We start from the raw sequence: 15,055 nt of genomic DNA, 5'->3' as shown, positions 1-15,055 counted from the left end.
GAAATACTCAACTTTGGGTATTGTGCCAGGAGTGTGTTTTGGGTACTACACAAAAGTTGTTATTTTCTTTTACATTTACAAAAGGAATATTTCAGAATTTAAGAGATTATACTTTTATTGTGTGTTTAAAGATCTTTGAATGCATTTTATAAACAGATAGTTTCATTTATTCTTTTTTTTACTCATTTCTTTTGTGGATAAACTTCTGTTTTATCATCAAGCACTGAATGCTTATGTTTCATGACAGACATTTGAAAACCAAAACAAATTAAAATATGATCTATCAAGCTATGTTTCAGTCTGGGACCTGACTTCTCCAGTAATAACAACAGCTAGGAACATAGAGGGTCTAATCTTTAGGCAGTGGCTAAGTTCACAACTGAAAAATGCCTCCTCAAGATAGATACTCAGTAGAACCTGTCATCTGTGGAAGTGATGATCAGCAATGAGAGAAGGGGAGAAAACTGATTGAAAAAGGATGAAGACTAAGATAACATCACCTGCTTTTATATTGTGATCCAATGGGAATCAGCCATTGTGGCTGAGCATTCATTAGATACAGAGAAATCTAATGAAATACAATGAAATTTGTACAAAATCTGGTAAAATAACTAACAACCTGAGGTCAGTTCTATAATTTTTATTCCTCCATTCCTTCTGTGATTTCCAGATTTGCATAGTTAATTAACATTTGAAAGTTCAGCAATATTTCAAATGTGTTTCAAAAAACGTTAGCAATGAAGTAGGAGACTGATATAATTATCCCAGATCACAGGGTCTGGTTCTTGACTGAATGCCACCCTACTGCTTTCTTACTTGCCTAGAACTTCACATTTAATGCCAGTTATGAGGATCCGGAGGACAATATGTTGTGTGAAATTCATATTAATTGACTGCATTTAACCTGATTAAATAATTCATTGTATTAACGGATAGCATCATTCCAGTTACTATTAGTGAACTGCACATTTCAAAGGTAGAGACATGACTGAGTTAAGATACTTACACCATCGCCGAGGAGAAACATTAGTTAGTTGTTTCAGTGCCACATAAACTTACTGCTCATAAAGTAAAATTTCACAAACACAAAGTACAAAGTTCTTACTGAAATCAAGCTCAATTTGAACTGCAGTGACACAGATTGTTATTTTTGAAGGAATTGCACAAATACAAGTCTTTTACCGAGCTCCTCTTCTGAACTCCACTGTTGTTGCTCTTCAGCGGTCAGGCTCTCTACAGTCACATCTTGCTCCATCTGCTGAGGATTCTGGGAGTATCCATACCAGCCACCCCATCCAGGGAACCAAGACTGCAGGTACTGGATCATGCCACTGCGATTTTTATGCATAGATTCTGGACATGAGGGAGAACCTAGAGGTTCAGATGGTGGTTCACGCAGACTCTGTAAGAATGATCCAAAAGAAAGTGAAATTTAAACCTCCAGTCATTCCCAGAAAGACTCACCAAATAAGTTACGAGTAATCCTGAATGCAGAACAGTTACTGATTGGTATGAACGATAATCTTAATTTTACTTGCCATAATTACAAGCAGTATCTCACTCATCAACAACTCTACAGTTTCCCACGTGCTGTGCTCATGCTTTGAAATCTGCCAGTCTCAGTTTCTTTCAAGTAAAGCCTGGCATTGGCATCTCTAGAGGTAATATTTTATGAAAATTAAGTAGTTTGTTTTAGTTATTTTCACTTTATATGTTCATTCACCTTCCTCCAACCCCTGGATTGCAAGAAATACAAGTACTGAATATTACTTTTTGCAACATCTCGTCATCATAAATGGAAGACCCGGGAAAAAACAAACAGTCTGCCTATCAAGCCACATGGCCTGACATGTAGTTCCAAAGTTTCAGCAATACTGCTCTGACCAGTTGCTTGATGTTTGAGAGACCCGAGAAGATCCTCATATTTTGCCCTTCTATTCTCCAGGCTGCCATTCTTTTTGCCATTTGCTGGATCTTCAATTGCAGGACTGGGATATTCATTTTCTTTCGATTTTTGTTTTGTTCAATTATATGACAATCCATCACCAGGTTTAACAGGCTGCTGGCTTAGAACTCAAATCACCACTCCATTATTGGCACGGGATCAAAATCATCAAACTTCATTCTTAACAGCACCACAGCTGTTCTTACACCCAAAGGGCTGCATTGGTTGAAGAAGGTAGCTCACTAGCAACTTCGCAAGGGCAATTAGGGATGGGCAAATGCCGGCCTAATCAGAAACACCCACATTTTATAAACCTATAAAATGAAGATACTAATTAATCTAACTTGATTGAATAGGATTGCCCAATGCAGACTGCAAAATTTCTACCCAAAAGGAACAAAACTACTTATTTACATCCATGGAGCTTATGACTGGAAAAGACTAAGCTCAAGGATCCTGATGGCGAGTAGACATACTACTTTGTATCACTGGATAAAATTGCATAGCTTACCATTATTGGTAACCTTTCTGCTGCAAGCCCCATGGATCATTGATTTGCAGGCTTACCTCAGGCAAAGTGTGACCTACACAAGTAACTTAACTTTATAAAAGTCTGGTTAGACCCCATTTAGAATACTGTGACAGTTTTGGGGCCCACATGTCAAGAAGGACATACTGGCACTGGAGCGTGTCCAATGGAGATTCACACAGATGATCCTTGAAATTATAGGCCTAACATACGATGAATGGCTGGGGATCCTGGGATTTTATTCATTAGGGTTTAGAAGGTTGAGGGGAGATCTAATAGAAACTTAAGATAATGCATGGCTTAGAAAGGGTGGACGCTGATAAATTATTTCCGTCAGGTGAGGATACTAGGACTTGTGGGCACAGCCTCAGAATTAGAGGGAGTCAATTTAAAACGGAAATTAGGAGACATTTCTTCAGCCAGAGAGTGGTGGGCCTGTGGAATTCATTGCCACGGAGCACAGTGGAGGCCGGGGCATTATATCTTCAAGGCAGAGATTCATAAATTCTTGATCTCACAAGGAATTAAGGGATACGCGGAGAGTGTGGGTAAGTTGCATTGAAATGCCCATCAGCCATGATTGAATGGCAGAGTGGATTCAATGGAGCAAATGGCCTTACTTCCACTCCTAATTCTTATGGTCTTATGACAGACCTATTCCATTTGGATGTAAAAATAAAGCAAGCAAGTCTTATCAACATGGCTCAGGTATCGAGTAAATCCCTCAATGTCATGACCTTGATTTTAATCGCAAATATACCATCTTGGATCCAACACTCAATCTGATCATTTACCACGGATACGTGGAGTTACTTCCTTTTTAAAAAATTATATACTGGTTTAACCCCAAAATACTAATTATGTATAAAAGAAATCTTTACTGCTTAATCCTGACCTCTGCCAGTGTATCTTGTTTTTTGAACCGCTCATATACAATTTCTCGCAAGATTTTCAACTCCTCAAACGTCTGTTCATCCTCAATTCTCTTCAACTCCTGGAAACAAAAACACAATTCCAACCACTTTAGTCAGAGATACATATGAGAGATGGGGTTAGAAATAGAACTTCCCTAAAATATGCTGAAAAATGTATTGCTGGAAAAGCGCAGCAGGTCAGGCAACATCCAAGGAGCAGGAGAATCGACATTTCGGGCATAAGCCCTTCTTCCCTAAAATATCCATGCATTGTTGTTACTTAATCATCAAATACAAAATGAAGCATTTTTTTCAACTTGACAAGTTCATGAATAGAAAAACAATGCAATTTACCATTTTTGCAAGTCAAAGATTCTTCTACCACACCAAAAGCATCCTTCAGTAGCAGTGTCATGGAAAGACAGGACATTGCCACTATTTCTTCAGCAGCAGTCAAGTGAAATACATTGTTGCAACTGTACTGCTGGTGACAAGCAGATTACTGTTGCTCCATTTTTTGAGCTCCCCAATTCCCCACTGTGTACAGTGTAAGCACTGACCCAATTGATCCTCTCAATAGTCAGTATAAAATTTCTGCCCAAGTTCCCAAGTATATCTATTGACACATAAACAAACCTACATTTACAATGGAAGCACTAAGTAGATCCTTTTCCACCACCCCTAGAGCAAATTCTCTGTTTTACATATATGCCCACACCCACCAAACCACACAATCCCATGTACTAACTGCTGTCCCTGAAATCCTAATGTATTGGAGCTTTTAAATGAGTTATTCACAGCTAAGATTGCATCACCTCATCTTCAAAGGAATTCAGGCTTCCTTGCAGCTTATGATGGTATTTCTCTGTATAAAATACTGCATCTCTTGCTCGTTGCAATAGATATGACCAGTTTAATCGCTTCCTCTGCTCACGGATCTCAGCAAGATTTGCATTCAGGGCAAAATTCCACCATTCACGTGAACTATTTGTAAGAAAAAAGAACATTGAGAATAGAATTTTCCAATAAGTTTTTCAATAAGATCCTTTATTAAACAATTCTACAGAATGAATTCCATGGATGCACACATATAATTGTCAGTGACAAGGAATGTAATTTTGACTTTGAACAATATTGTAAAATGGACATGATTAGAACTTCAAAAGGAATAATCAGTGCTATCAACAGTTTTACCCCTTCCATGGGAGTACAGACCAAATGGAGTTTTCAGATAATGCAGGGTTAGAGGATATGCCAGGACACAGATGAAAAAGACATTCACTCTAGTATTATTTTATATTTTAACTTACTATGGACACATTTATAACATGAATTATCTGTGTAAACATGTACGGTAGAAACAATTCCCAACAAAATCATTGCCATAGGAATTTCTAACAAAAAGACATGATAGTAAGAGCAAGCAGACTTGGGACAGAATAGATTAAATTAAAAAAACAAGCTAAATCCTTCTGTGAAATGAAGCACCCTAATAAATAAGTGACTCCTCGGATCAGCACAAAGCAATAAGACCTACTCAGAACCACTTCAGGCAATGCTCGTGACCTGTTTAAAGCTCGAGGATAAATCAGTCATAAATATTTCAGAGATAAATAATGTGCTTCACGTCCTACTTCAGTCCAGGCTACTCTGCCTGAAATGCCAAAATGGGATTAAAACAATGAAAACTGAAATGCAGAGGAATCTTCAAGTGACTACTTACTATCCTCCAATTTCCTAATTAACTAATTTTCTTTCTTCTCTCAAAGATGCAAAATTCATATTGGAGCACAGTCCCTTGGGCACCATTAGCTGTCCAGTACGTGTACATTTTATACACGCATCTAGATTAGGTGCAGTAGGAGACTGTTCAAGCATCAAAGCTAAGCCCAATCCTTGTGTTGCCTGACATCCGCACACTGCAGGAATCAATGGATACTAGTCAGGAACAAAAACTCTGAGATGTAAACAGTGATTGCTGTCACTGTGAGATCAGTTAACTCAGCATAAACTGGGTACGGAAAGTTGTACAGTTGGTCATGCAGTGGTGTTTTTATTCACTAAGCTATACAAGGTTCATTAGATGTAATAATGTTTACAACTTGTCATTTTGCAATGGAAAATCCCAATGGCTCAGATTCTGTGGTTAGCAGAAACTGGTGTTATCAGTTCATTGTACTACACTTGCTCACAGGCTTCATTGGGCAATTGCACATTCTACAGGAGATCTGGGATATAAGTGAACTGTGTATGCCCACAACTAGCTAAAATAGTTGATTCAGGTTATGCATATAGGGTGAAATAAACAGATTTCAAGAGAAGGGGAAATAAGAGGGGTGGAGAAGAATATTTAAAAAACTTAAAATGTTTACATTTTCCAACAATAATAATGATGTGACAGTTTCAACTTCACGACCGTAATAGTTAATTTACAGCAGTAGAGAGATTGTTTGGCAGTAATTAAGACTTACCTTTCAGCTTAAGAGTGACCAATTCTGAAACTGTCAAGTCCTCAGTTTCTGAGGATTTTAGTGAATATCTACTTCAGCAACAACATACCTACATGTTTCAATGGGGAGTCTCTCTATGTAAATCATAGAATAGTTAAGCATCTGGAGAAGGGGCAAATCAGACAGCAACCTCCTGACCTCCATGTTCCACACAGAGTCCGACTTACACTTTAATATCCATGGTGCTGACTGCTTCATCGATCCAGATTGTGTAGTAGATATAACATTTCAAAAAATTTGTTTTCACATTCGTGTGACAATGAAGGAACTAAAAGCTGTTCAGTTACATGCAGACCAAAGGGTTACTAAAGAGCTTTCAACATCATTGCTGTAGCTTTAAGAAAACATGAATTGCAAAATGTAAGAACGGAAAAATGCTTATTGTAACCAGACACAATTTTATAAACCACAGGAGTAAAGTCTCAATTATCTAGTAAAATCACTGACTCTTGCAGTAAATTACACCAGCATTATAAAGGCAACCAGAGTGTTGCTTTTAAGCTCAGAAATGGATTGAATTAAACAGCTGGCAGAATCTAACTAGCTTTGCTCATACTTCCAAGCCACTAGGCAAATATCACTTCTGATGGCATTCTAGATATGAAAATAACATATTTCCTTCCTAGATGAACAAGATCACATGTAAAAAGTGGAATGGTGCAAGGAATCAAAAAGATTAGTTCACTTTACTCACAGAAGTTAACAAATATTAATCAGAAGGGAGATTTACTTTGATTTAACAGGAACTTTTGGTCTCCATTTTCTTAGTTGGATTTGTCGCTCTTTTCTTTCCATTTCTTTCAAGAATGTCATCAATTGCTGGTACTGTACCTGGGCACACAAGTAGAGAGGGACACTAAAATAAGCCAACAGCCAGAAGAATGTTTGTAAAAATCAGAACATTATTCACAATTTATATCCCTAACTGTTTTGTTTTTAAAAACACTTTGCATTGAGCACAAAGTGTATTATAACCATTGTGGGCTTAGAACTAACAACGAGCCTTTGTACAGTATCTATGAAGTCCTCAGGTCCTTCACAAGGCAATTATCAAACAAAACTGCCAAAGATATAGGAGGGAGGATCACCAAAGATTTCATCAAAGTAGTAGATTATAAGGATCTTCTTAAAGGAGAAGAGAGAGATAGGGAAGTGGAGAGATTTAGGTAAGGAGTGATAAAGCTTTAGAACCTGGCAGCTGAAAATACAGCTACTAATGTTGGAAGAAATAAAATTGGGGATGCGCAAAAGGCATAGAGGGTCACATATAGCCTGGAAGGTTACAGGGCTAATGGATGACACAGAGATAAGGGATGTGAGCTTGAAAGGACTTGTAAACAAACATGTGAATTTTAAAATCAAAGCACTTCTTAACCAGGAAACAGTATAGGTCAGAAAGCCACAGAGATGATGATAAATAAGACTCGGTGAGAGTTCAGATATGGGCAGCAGAGCTTTGGATATTAAATTTATGGAATGAGAAAGTTGAGAAATTATTGAGTACATTATTATCATCAGCATTGATCACTCTAAAGACTCGTGTGAGAGTTCCAGCAGCAAATATAGTAAAGCTGTTGCAAATGAGCAATTTTAACAAAATGAATTTAAGTGGACTTAGTGAGTGTTATTATGTTGGAAGAAATAGGAGTGTAGCAGTGCAAAGAGAAGCCATTGTAGATGATTCTCTGGTTACTACTGAATAGCTAAGAATGGAAGCAGAAAACTGCAGATCCCCCGTGATGGATGATGGACGAATGGTGTTAGAGAAAGATTGTTTGGTAAATTTTTTGGATGACCGTTTGACAGGTCAACAATGAGGAGAAAGGATAGTTCATCTTTATCAGTCACAGAGAATACAATTTGTGGCTTTGACAAGAAGCAATTCAGCATTGTAGCAGCAGCATAAATCTGTAAGGAAGAAATTAAAAACAAAAAGATTCTGGGAAAGATGAGCATAGACTCTGAGATGACAGCACGTACCAGGTCTGAGGTGAGGAAAGCAGTGGTTGTTTGCAAGGACAGAGGATGGTAGAAGGATGACCAAGAGCTGATCCTTTATTGAGAGGAACAATCATGGTAGGCTTGAAAGGAAATGGGCTGAAAAGGTGTTGCTGGAAAAGCGCAGCAGGTCAGGCAGCATCCAAAGTGCAGGAGAATCGGCGTTTCGGGCAAGAGCCCTTCTTCAGGAATGAGGAGAGTGTGCCAAGCGGGCTAAGATAAAAGGTAGGGAGGAGGGACTTGGGGGAGGGGCATTGGAAATACGATAGGTGGAAGGAGGTTAAGATGAAGGTGATAGGCCGGAGTGGGGGTGGGGACGGAGAGGTCAGGAAGAAGACTGCATGTTAGGAAGGTGGTGCTGAGTTCGAGGGTTGGGACTGAGACAAGGTGGGGGGAGGGGAAATGAGGAAACTGGAGAAATCTGAGTTCATCCCTTGTGGTTGGAGGGCTCCTAGGCGGAAGATGAGGCGCTCTTCCTCCAGCCGTCGTGTTGCTATGGTCTGGCGATGGAGGAGTCCAAGGACTTGCATGTCCTTGGTGGAGTGGGAGGGGGAGTTGAAGTGTTGAGCCACGGGGTAGTTAGGTTGGTTGGTCCGGGTGTCCCAGAGGTGTTCTCTGAAACGTTCCGCAAGTAGGCGGCCTGTCTCCCCAATATATAGGAGGCCACATCGGGTGCAGCGGATGCAGTAAATGATGTGTGTGGAGGTGCAGGTGAATTTGTGGCGGATATGGAAGGATCCCTTGGGGCCTTGGAGGGAAGTAAGGGGGGAGGTGTGGGCGCAACTTTTGCATTGATTGCGGTTGCAGGGGAAGGTGCCGGGAGTGGAGGTTGGGTTGGTGGGGGGTGTGGATCTGACGAGGGAGTCACGGAGGGAGTGATCTTTTCAGAACGCTGATAGGGGAGGGGAGGGAAATATATCTCTGGTAGTGGGGTCCATTTGGAGGTGGCGGAAATGACGACGGATGATAAGATGTATATGGAGGTTGGTGGGGTGGTCGGTGAGGACCAATGGGGTTCTGTCATGGTGGCGATTGGAGGGGCGGGGCTCAAGGGCAGAGGAGCGGGAAGTGGAGGAGATGTGGTGGAGGGCATCGTCGATCACGTCTGGGGGGAAATTGCGGTCTTTGAAGAAGGAGGCCATCTGGGTCGTTCGGTATTCGAACTGGTCCTCCTGAGAGCAGATGCGGCAGAGACGAAGGAATTGGGAATATGGGATGGCGTTTTTACAGGGGGCAGGGTGGGAGGAGGTGTAGTCTAGGTAGCTGTGGGAGTCGGTCGGTTTATAGTAAATCTCCGTGTTGATACGGTCGCCCGAGATAGAAATGGAGAGGTCTAGGAAGGGGAGGGAGGAGTCTGAGACGGTCCAGGTAAATTTGAGTTCGGGGTGGAAGGTGTTGGTAAAGTGTTCAACCTCCTTGCGGGAGCACGAGGCAGCGCCGATACAGTCATCGATGTAGCGGAGGAAAAGGTGGGGGGTGGTGCCAGTGTAGCTGTGGAAGACGGACTGTTCTCCTAGGTTCATCTTCCGCCTAGGAACCCTCCAACCACAAGGGATGAACTTAGATTTCTCCAGTTTCCTCATTTCCCCTCCCCCCACCTTGTCTCAGTCCCAATCCTTGAACTCAGCACCACCTTCCTAACCTCTCCGCCCCCACCTCCACTCCGGCCTATCACCCTCACCTGAACCTCCTTCCACCTATTGTATTTCCAACGCCCCTCCGCCCTACCTTTTATCTTAGCTCGCTTGGTACATCTTCCTCATTCCTGAAGAAGGGGTCATGCCCGAAACGTCGATTCTCCTGCTCTTTGGATGCTGCCTGACCTGCTGCGCTTTTCCAGCAAAACATTTTCAGCTGTGACCTCCAGCATCTGCAGTCCTCACTTTCTCCTTGAAAGGAAATGGGCATGGTATCCAATGAGGGGGAAAGATGAACAATATCAGCTATCAAAGGGCAGGAAGAGAATCTAGGTGCTTAGCAGTTTATTTGAAGTAGAGAAAAAGGAGGTCAAGCTTAAGGACAAGGCAAGCTTTGAAATGGGATGAGGGGATAGAGGACAGGTAATACAATGAGGGACCCTCACAGGAACTTTGGCCTGATGAATCATGGTAAAGAAAGGAAGTAACAGTGGTAGTTGAACAAAAGATCTCAATCTTAGTGACAAAGAAATCGATAATATCTTTACATCTGTTAGAGACGAAAGCGGAAGATGTTGGGAAGACAGATTTAAAAGAAAATTAGCAAACTTGTCATTGTTAAGTACTCAGTGGAGGCCTCAGTCTAATTTTAACCCAGGCTGAATGGGCAGAAGTCTGCAGAATGTCAATTTCTATTTTGTCCCCTGCAAACAAAATTAGTTAAGCAACAAAAACTAAGCACAATGAGCATAATTCTGCTGTGACACTTATCAAAGTGAATGGACAGGAAAACATTTATACTTTTACACTCATGAGGAAGTATGTTCAATGCTAGGTGCTCTTCGGTGTCCATTTAACAGTTAGCGTTAATTCTACATTTGTTCTAAATTTTTATCATCTAATCTTGAGTTGCATATCTGCCAACAAACAAGCATTGTCATCATATTTCACCATTTCTGATGTTTTTTTCCCCTCTGGCATCCTACCTGTGGAGTTCTGTTTCCCTCAGCATCACCTTTCACGTGCAATCGATTTACTTTTAAGAAATTTTAGGATTACCTAACTGTTAACTTCTTGACCCACGTTGCCTTTTCTCTTACTCTTTTCAATGTTGCTTCTTGACTTCAGATTTTTGACAGAGTTGCTGTTTTAAGGAGAGTATGTAAATGGTGCTCGTGCTGGTTACACTGAGGCTTTGACCAAGTTCGAGAGGTCATATGGTCCCATCATTCCAAATGAGAACAGAAGCAACACCATCAAGCACAGAACAACAGATTGATTAAAATATCTACAAAAAGACAATGTGGTAGATGATTCAAATGAACCACACTCTCTGAAGCCTCTGACTCACCTGTGATAGTTTTAATGGAATCGTTTTCAGATTGACATCACACTCAATGCGTGGAGTATTCCGGGAACGCAAGGGTTCTTTGGTTCCATTCCTCTTTAACAGTGCAGAGGCAGAAACTGGTTCCAGAATGTACTTGTGGTCTCTGTTTTCCAAAAAATAATCCATTGCTTCCTGTAAAGTCAAAATGATGCTAAGGTGTAAATATACTAAATATTTTTATTCCCATATAAATAAACACTGCAGAGTGTCACAGAATCATAGAGATGCACAGCACAAAAACAGATCCTTTGGTCCAACTGGATATCCTAAATTAATGTAGTCCCATTTTTGAGCACTTGGCTCATATCACTCTAAAACCTTCCTCTTCAGAGACCCATCCAGATGCCTTTTAAAAGCTGTAAATATGCCAGCCTCCACCACTTCCTGTGGCAGTTCATTCCATACTTCTTAGATTCCTTTTAAATCTCTTCCCTCTCACCCTAAACTTATGCCCTCTAGTTCTGAACTCCCCCAGAAAAGTTCAGAAGGAGGGAAAAGACCGTGCCTATTTATCCTGTCCATGCTGCTGCTGATTTTATAAACCTCTATAAGGTCACCCCTCAGTCTCCGACCCTTTAAAGATTCCAAAATCTACATTTGCAACCATGACTTTAGTCATCTTCTTTAAATTGAATTCTTTCATATTCTGTTCTATAACTGATATCAGGGCATTTTTTGCACAGAACACTAAAATATTGAAGATGGCTAGGGGCCAGAATAAGGTCAACCTATAATGATAACTGGTCAGAAAAATCTCAGCGGTCTCCTGTACTGTAAGCAATTTTCAAACACCAGATTCTCGCTTTCTTTAGTAAACAGCAGTAAACATTTTCAAAACACATGCAGGCATATCATAAAATGAATGAAAATAACAAAATGCAACAGAAGAGGAAAAGGGACAAATTAAAGGAATTCTCACCAGTTGAGGGGAAAAAGACATGAACCATGGTAATTTTTTCTACCTTGTCTCGCAGTGAGAATGTACCCAGTGACCGAGCAAACAAGAACTGGTTCTTCACTTTCAGTTTCCCAAGGTTTGCCACAATATTCAAAACAATTCTTATTAAAGCTACACTTCTAGTAAATAGAGAAGAAAGTGTACTGTAGGTTTTCAAACTGGTTATTCAGTTTAAAGAAAAATTATTATCCTCAGTTGACTTTTAATTATGGTGCCCCTCAATTTGCTTACCAGCTTGGAAACCTTGACAGTCAGCAAAATAGGTGCTGAGGGAGGTATTATCAAAAAACCATTCTGATGCCAATTATTATGAAGACACTTGATTTTTTTTTGAAGACTAATGTTTGAAGGATTGAAAACAGTGGTTTATTTGACAAGATTGAGAATGTAGCAGAACCTGTGGTCTTTAAGACAAATAGTCACTCAAAGGAGATTGAGATACTTACGTCAAAGAGAGATGGTCCATATTAATTAATTGGATGTAATGGATGCAAATTACTTTTTGGGGAAGGGAAGGACAACTGCTTATGCTCAGTCACACACATCTACAGTATATGCACCTGGATGTTGACTCAAAGCAATCTGGAATGCTTGATAAATTGTCTTTTATCCTTGCAGAACAATGCATTATTCCTGATGAAGGACTTCTGCCCGAAATGTCGATTTCCTGCTCCTCGGATGCTGCCTGACCCGCTGTGCTTTTTACTCTAATCTTGACTCTAATCTCCAGCATCTGCAGTCCTCACTTTTGCCGAAACCATTATTTAGCCCAAGTGTTTTTGTTTTCAAAATTAATGGCTGCAGAGAAAGATGGTTTTCTCCTTCAATTGGTAAGCATGCATGTGAAGCATTTGAGACAGGTGAACATTTATGCTTCCATACTTTAAACTGCATTTGAATCTGCTCTACACCTTTGCTGAATGAGTCCAGTTTTAGCACTAAATCAATAACTCTTATTTATTAAAGAAATCAGATATTTTTGATTCTAAACCTGATAGAGATGAAGTGCATATTGACCAAATCAATAGTTGGGTAAACATTTAATTAATGTTGTGGCCAATGGAGTCCTGGAATTCAAGGGGGATGTGTATTCCTCCAACTTTGGTTGTCACAAGATCCCAAGTGAGATGACAGAGGTAAATAAAAATGAGCCTGAAATCCATTAGATCCCAAGAAACCATATTACCAGCAGTGAAATCTAGATTTGAAGCAACTCTTCTTCTGACTTGGCGAGATGAAGTGTTTTCTCCTGAGAACACTTAGATGGCATCATAGACTCACACGGCATTGAAGCAGACCCTTCAGCCCAACTTGCCCATGCCAACCTGGTTCCTAACTGAATTTGTTCCATTTGCCTGTGTTTAGCCGACTTAAGCATTCACATTAGAAACAACAACCCAATGGCCTTGCAGCAAGAAAGACGCGAATTAAGAATCACAACCAAAGTAAAACATTTGTTTCTGAAGCCAAATTCAAATATAATTCAACTGTCATTAACATTTTCTTCCAAAAAAATAAGAATGCACTTAAAATAAAAGGATACTCACCTTGGACATCATTTCCTTTTCAAGGAGTTAAATATTGATCAGTAGCTTAAAAAAAAAGACTTATATCCATGCTAGAGGGCAGGAATCAACATTGGATGAGTTTAGAACTACTTTAGTTGGATGGCGATGATTGTTAAAATAGCACACTGACACCAATGTTTTTTAGACACCAATAAAAAGTGAATATTTGGGTGTATTATTAAAGAGTAGACAGTAGTTGAAGAACTGCACCCAAAAAATGGATTAATATCTTTAGACAATCAAAATTAGAAGAAAAAAAACCTTACACGCAAGCACCAATACTAATTTTTTTAAAATATAGAACTTCCAGTGTGGAAACAGGTCATTCAATACAACAAGTCCACACCAACCCTCTGAAGAAGGTTGAAGGGTTCTTGATGAAGGACTTTTGCCCGCAACATCGATTTTCCTGCTCCTTACCTGCTGTGCTTTTCCAGCAGCCCTCTAATCTTGACTCTAATCTCTAGCATCTGCAGTATCCACTTCTGCCTACATTTCCCAAGGCTAACGCACCTAATCTATACATCCCTGAACATTATGGGTAATTTAACATGTCTAATCCACCTAACCTGCACATCTTTGGGCTGTGGGAGGAAACAGGGGCACTTGGCATAGACACAGGAAAAATGTGCCAACGCCACACAGAAGGTGAAATTGAACCCAGGTCCCTACCACTGAAAGGCAGTAGTGCTAACAACTGAGCCATCATGCCACTCTATATTAATGTCATGAATACAAAGTTAGAACCCAATACACTTGATGCTCACCTCTCCCCCTTTAAAGATATTACAAATATTAAATTATAATGCCCTGCCGTTCAGAAGGGCAGGAAAAAGACTCGTAGGGCCATAATCATAAAGGATTCTATTGTGAGGGGAGTAGATAGGCGGTTCTGTGGCCGAAAACGGGACTCCTGGATGGTATGTTGTCTCCCAGGTGCTCCAGTCAGGGATGCCACCGATTAGTTGCAGAGCATTCTAAAAGGGGATGGTGAACAGCCAGTTGTCTTGGTACATATAAATACCAACATTATAAGTAGAAAATGAGATGAGGTCCTGAAAGAAGAATTCAGAGAGCTAGGAGAGAAGTTAAAGAGGAGGACATCAAAGGTAGTGATCTCGGGATTACTACAGTGCCACATGCTAGCCAGCGTAGAAATGAAAAAATAGGCAGGATGAACACGTGGATTGAGAGGTGGTGTAGGAGGGAGGGGTTCAGATTTGTTGGACATTGGGACCAGTTCTGGGGAAGGTGGGACTATTACAAAATGGACTGTCTATATCTGAACCAGACCGGAACCGATGTCCTTGGGGGAGTTTGGGGAGGTTTTAAACTAATGTGGCAGGGGACTGGGAACCAGAAGAGAAAACAAGTAGGCAGCGAGGTGGAGATTGGAGACTGTAAGAATCATGAAGATAGCATTAATAAAGGGAAGAATAGGCAGAGAGCAGATGAGCGCAAAAGAACTGGTGGCCTGAAATGCATTTACTTTAATGCAAGGAATATAGTGTGTAAGGCAGATGAATGTAGGGCTTGGATTGGTGCCTGGAAGCATGACGCTATTGCAATCACAGAGATTTGGTTGAAGGAAGGGCATGATGATTGG

General features: G+C 40.5%; 1 protein-coding gene across 5 annotated transcripts in view; it reads right to left on the bottom strand.

Moving 5' to 3' along the window:
• Positions 1-15,055, bottom strand: part of vps13d (vacuolar protein sorting 13 homolog D) — a 296,748-nt gene that overhangs the window by 256,993 nt on the left and 24,700 nt on the right. For all 5 annotated transcript variants that reach the window (XM_060852296.1, XM_060852292.1, XM_060852293.1 and 2 more), the window contains 5 exons: positions 10,885-11,055; positions 6,629-6,729; positions 4,204-4,372; positions 3,370-3,468; positions 1,183-1,402 (listed from right to left, as the gene is read on the bottom strand). In XM_060852296.1, coding sequence (XP_060708279.1) covers positions 1,183-1,402; positions 3,370-3,468; positions 4,204-4,372; positions 6,629-6,729; positions 10,885-11,055 — 760 coding nt within the window. The remainder of the gene's footprint in view (positions 1-1,182; positions 1,403-3,369; positions 3,469-4,203; positions 4,373-6,628; positions 6,730-10,884; positions 11,056-15,055) is intronic.

Source organism: Hemiscyllium ocellatum, chromosome 37, assembly GCF_020745735.1.
Source record: "Hemiscyllium ocellatum isolate sHemOce1 chromosome 37, sHemOce1.pat.X.cur, whole genome shotgun sequence".
Taxonomy (NCBI): domain Eukaryota; kingdom Metazoa; phylum Chordata; class Chondrichthyes; order Orectolobiformes; family Hemiscylliidae; genus Hemiscyllium; species Hemiscyllium ocellatum.
This window is presented reverse-complemented; position numbering and strand designations above follow the sequence as displayed.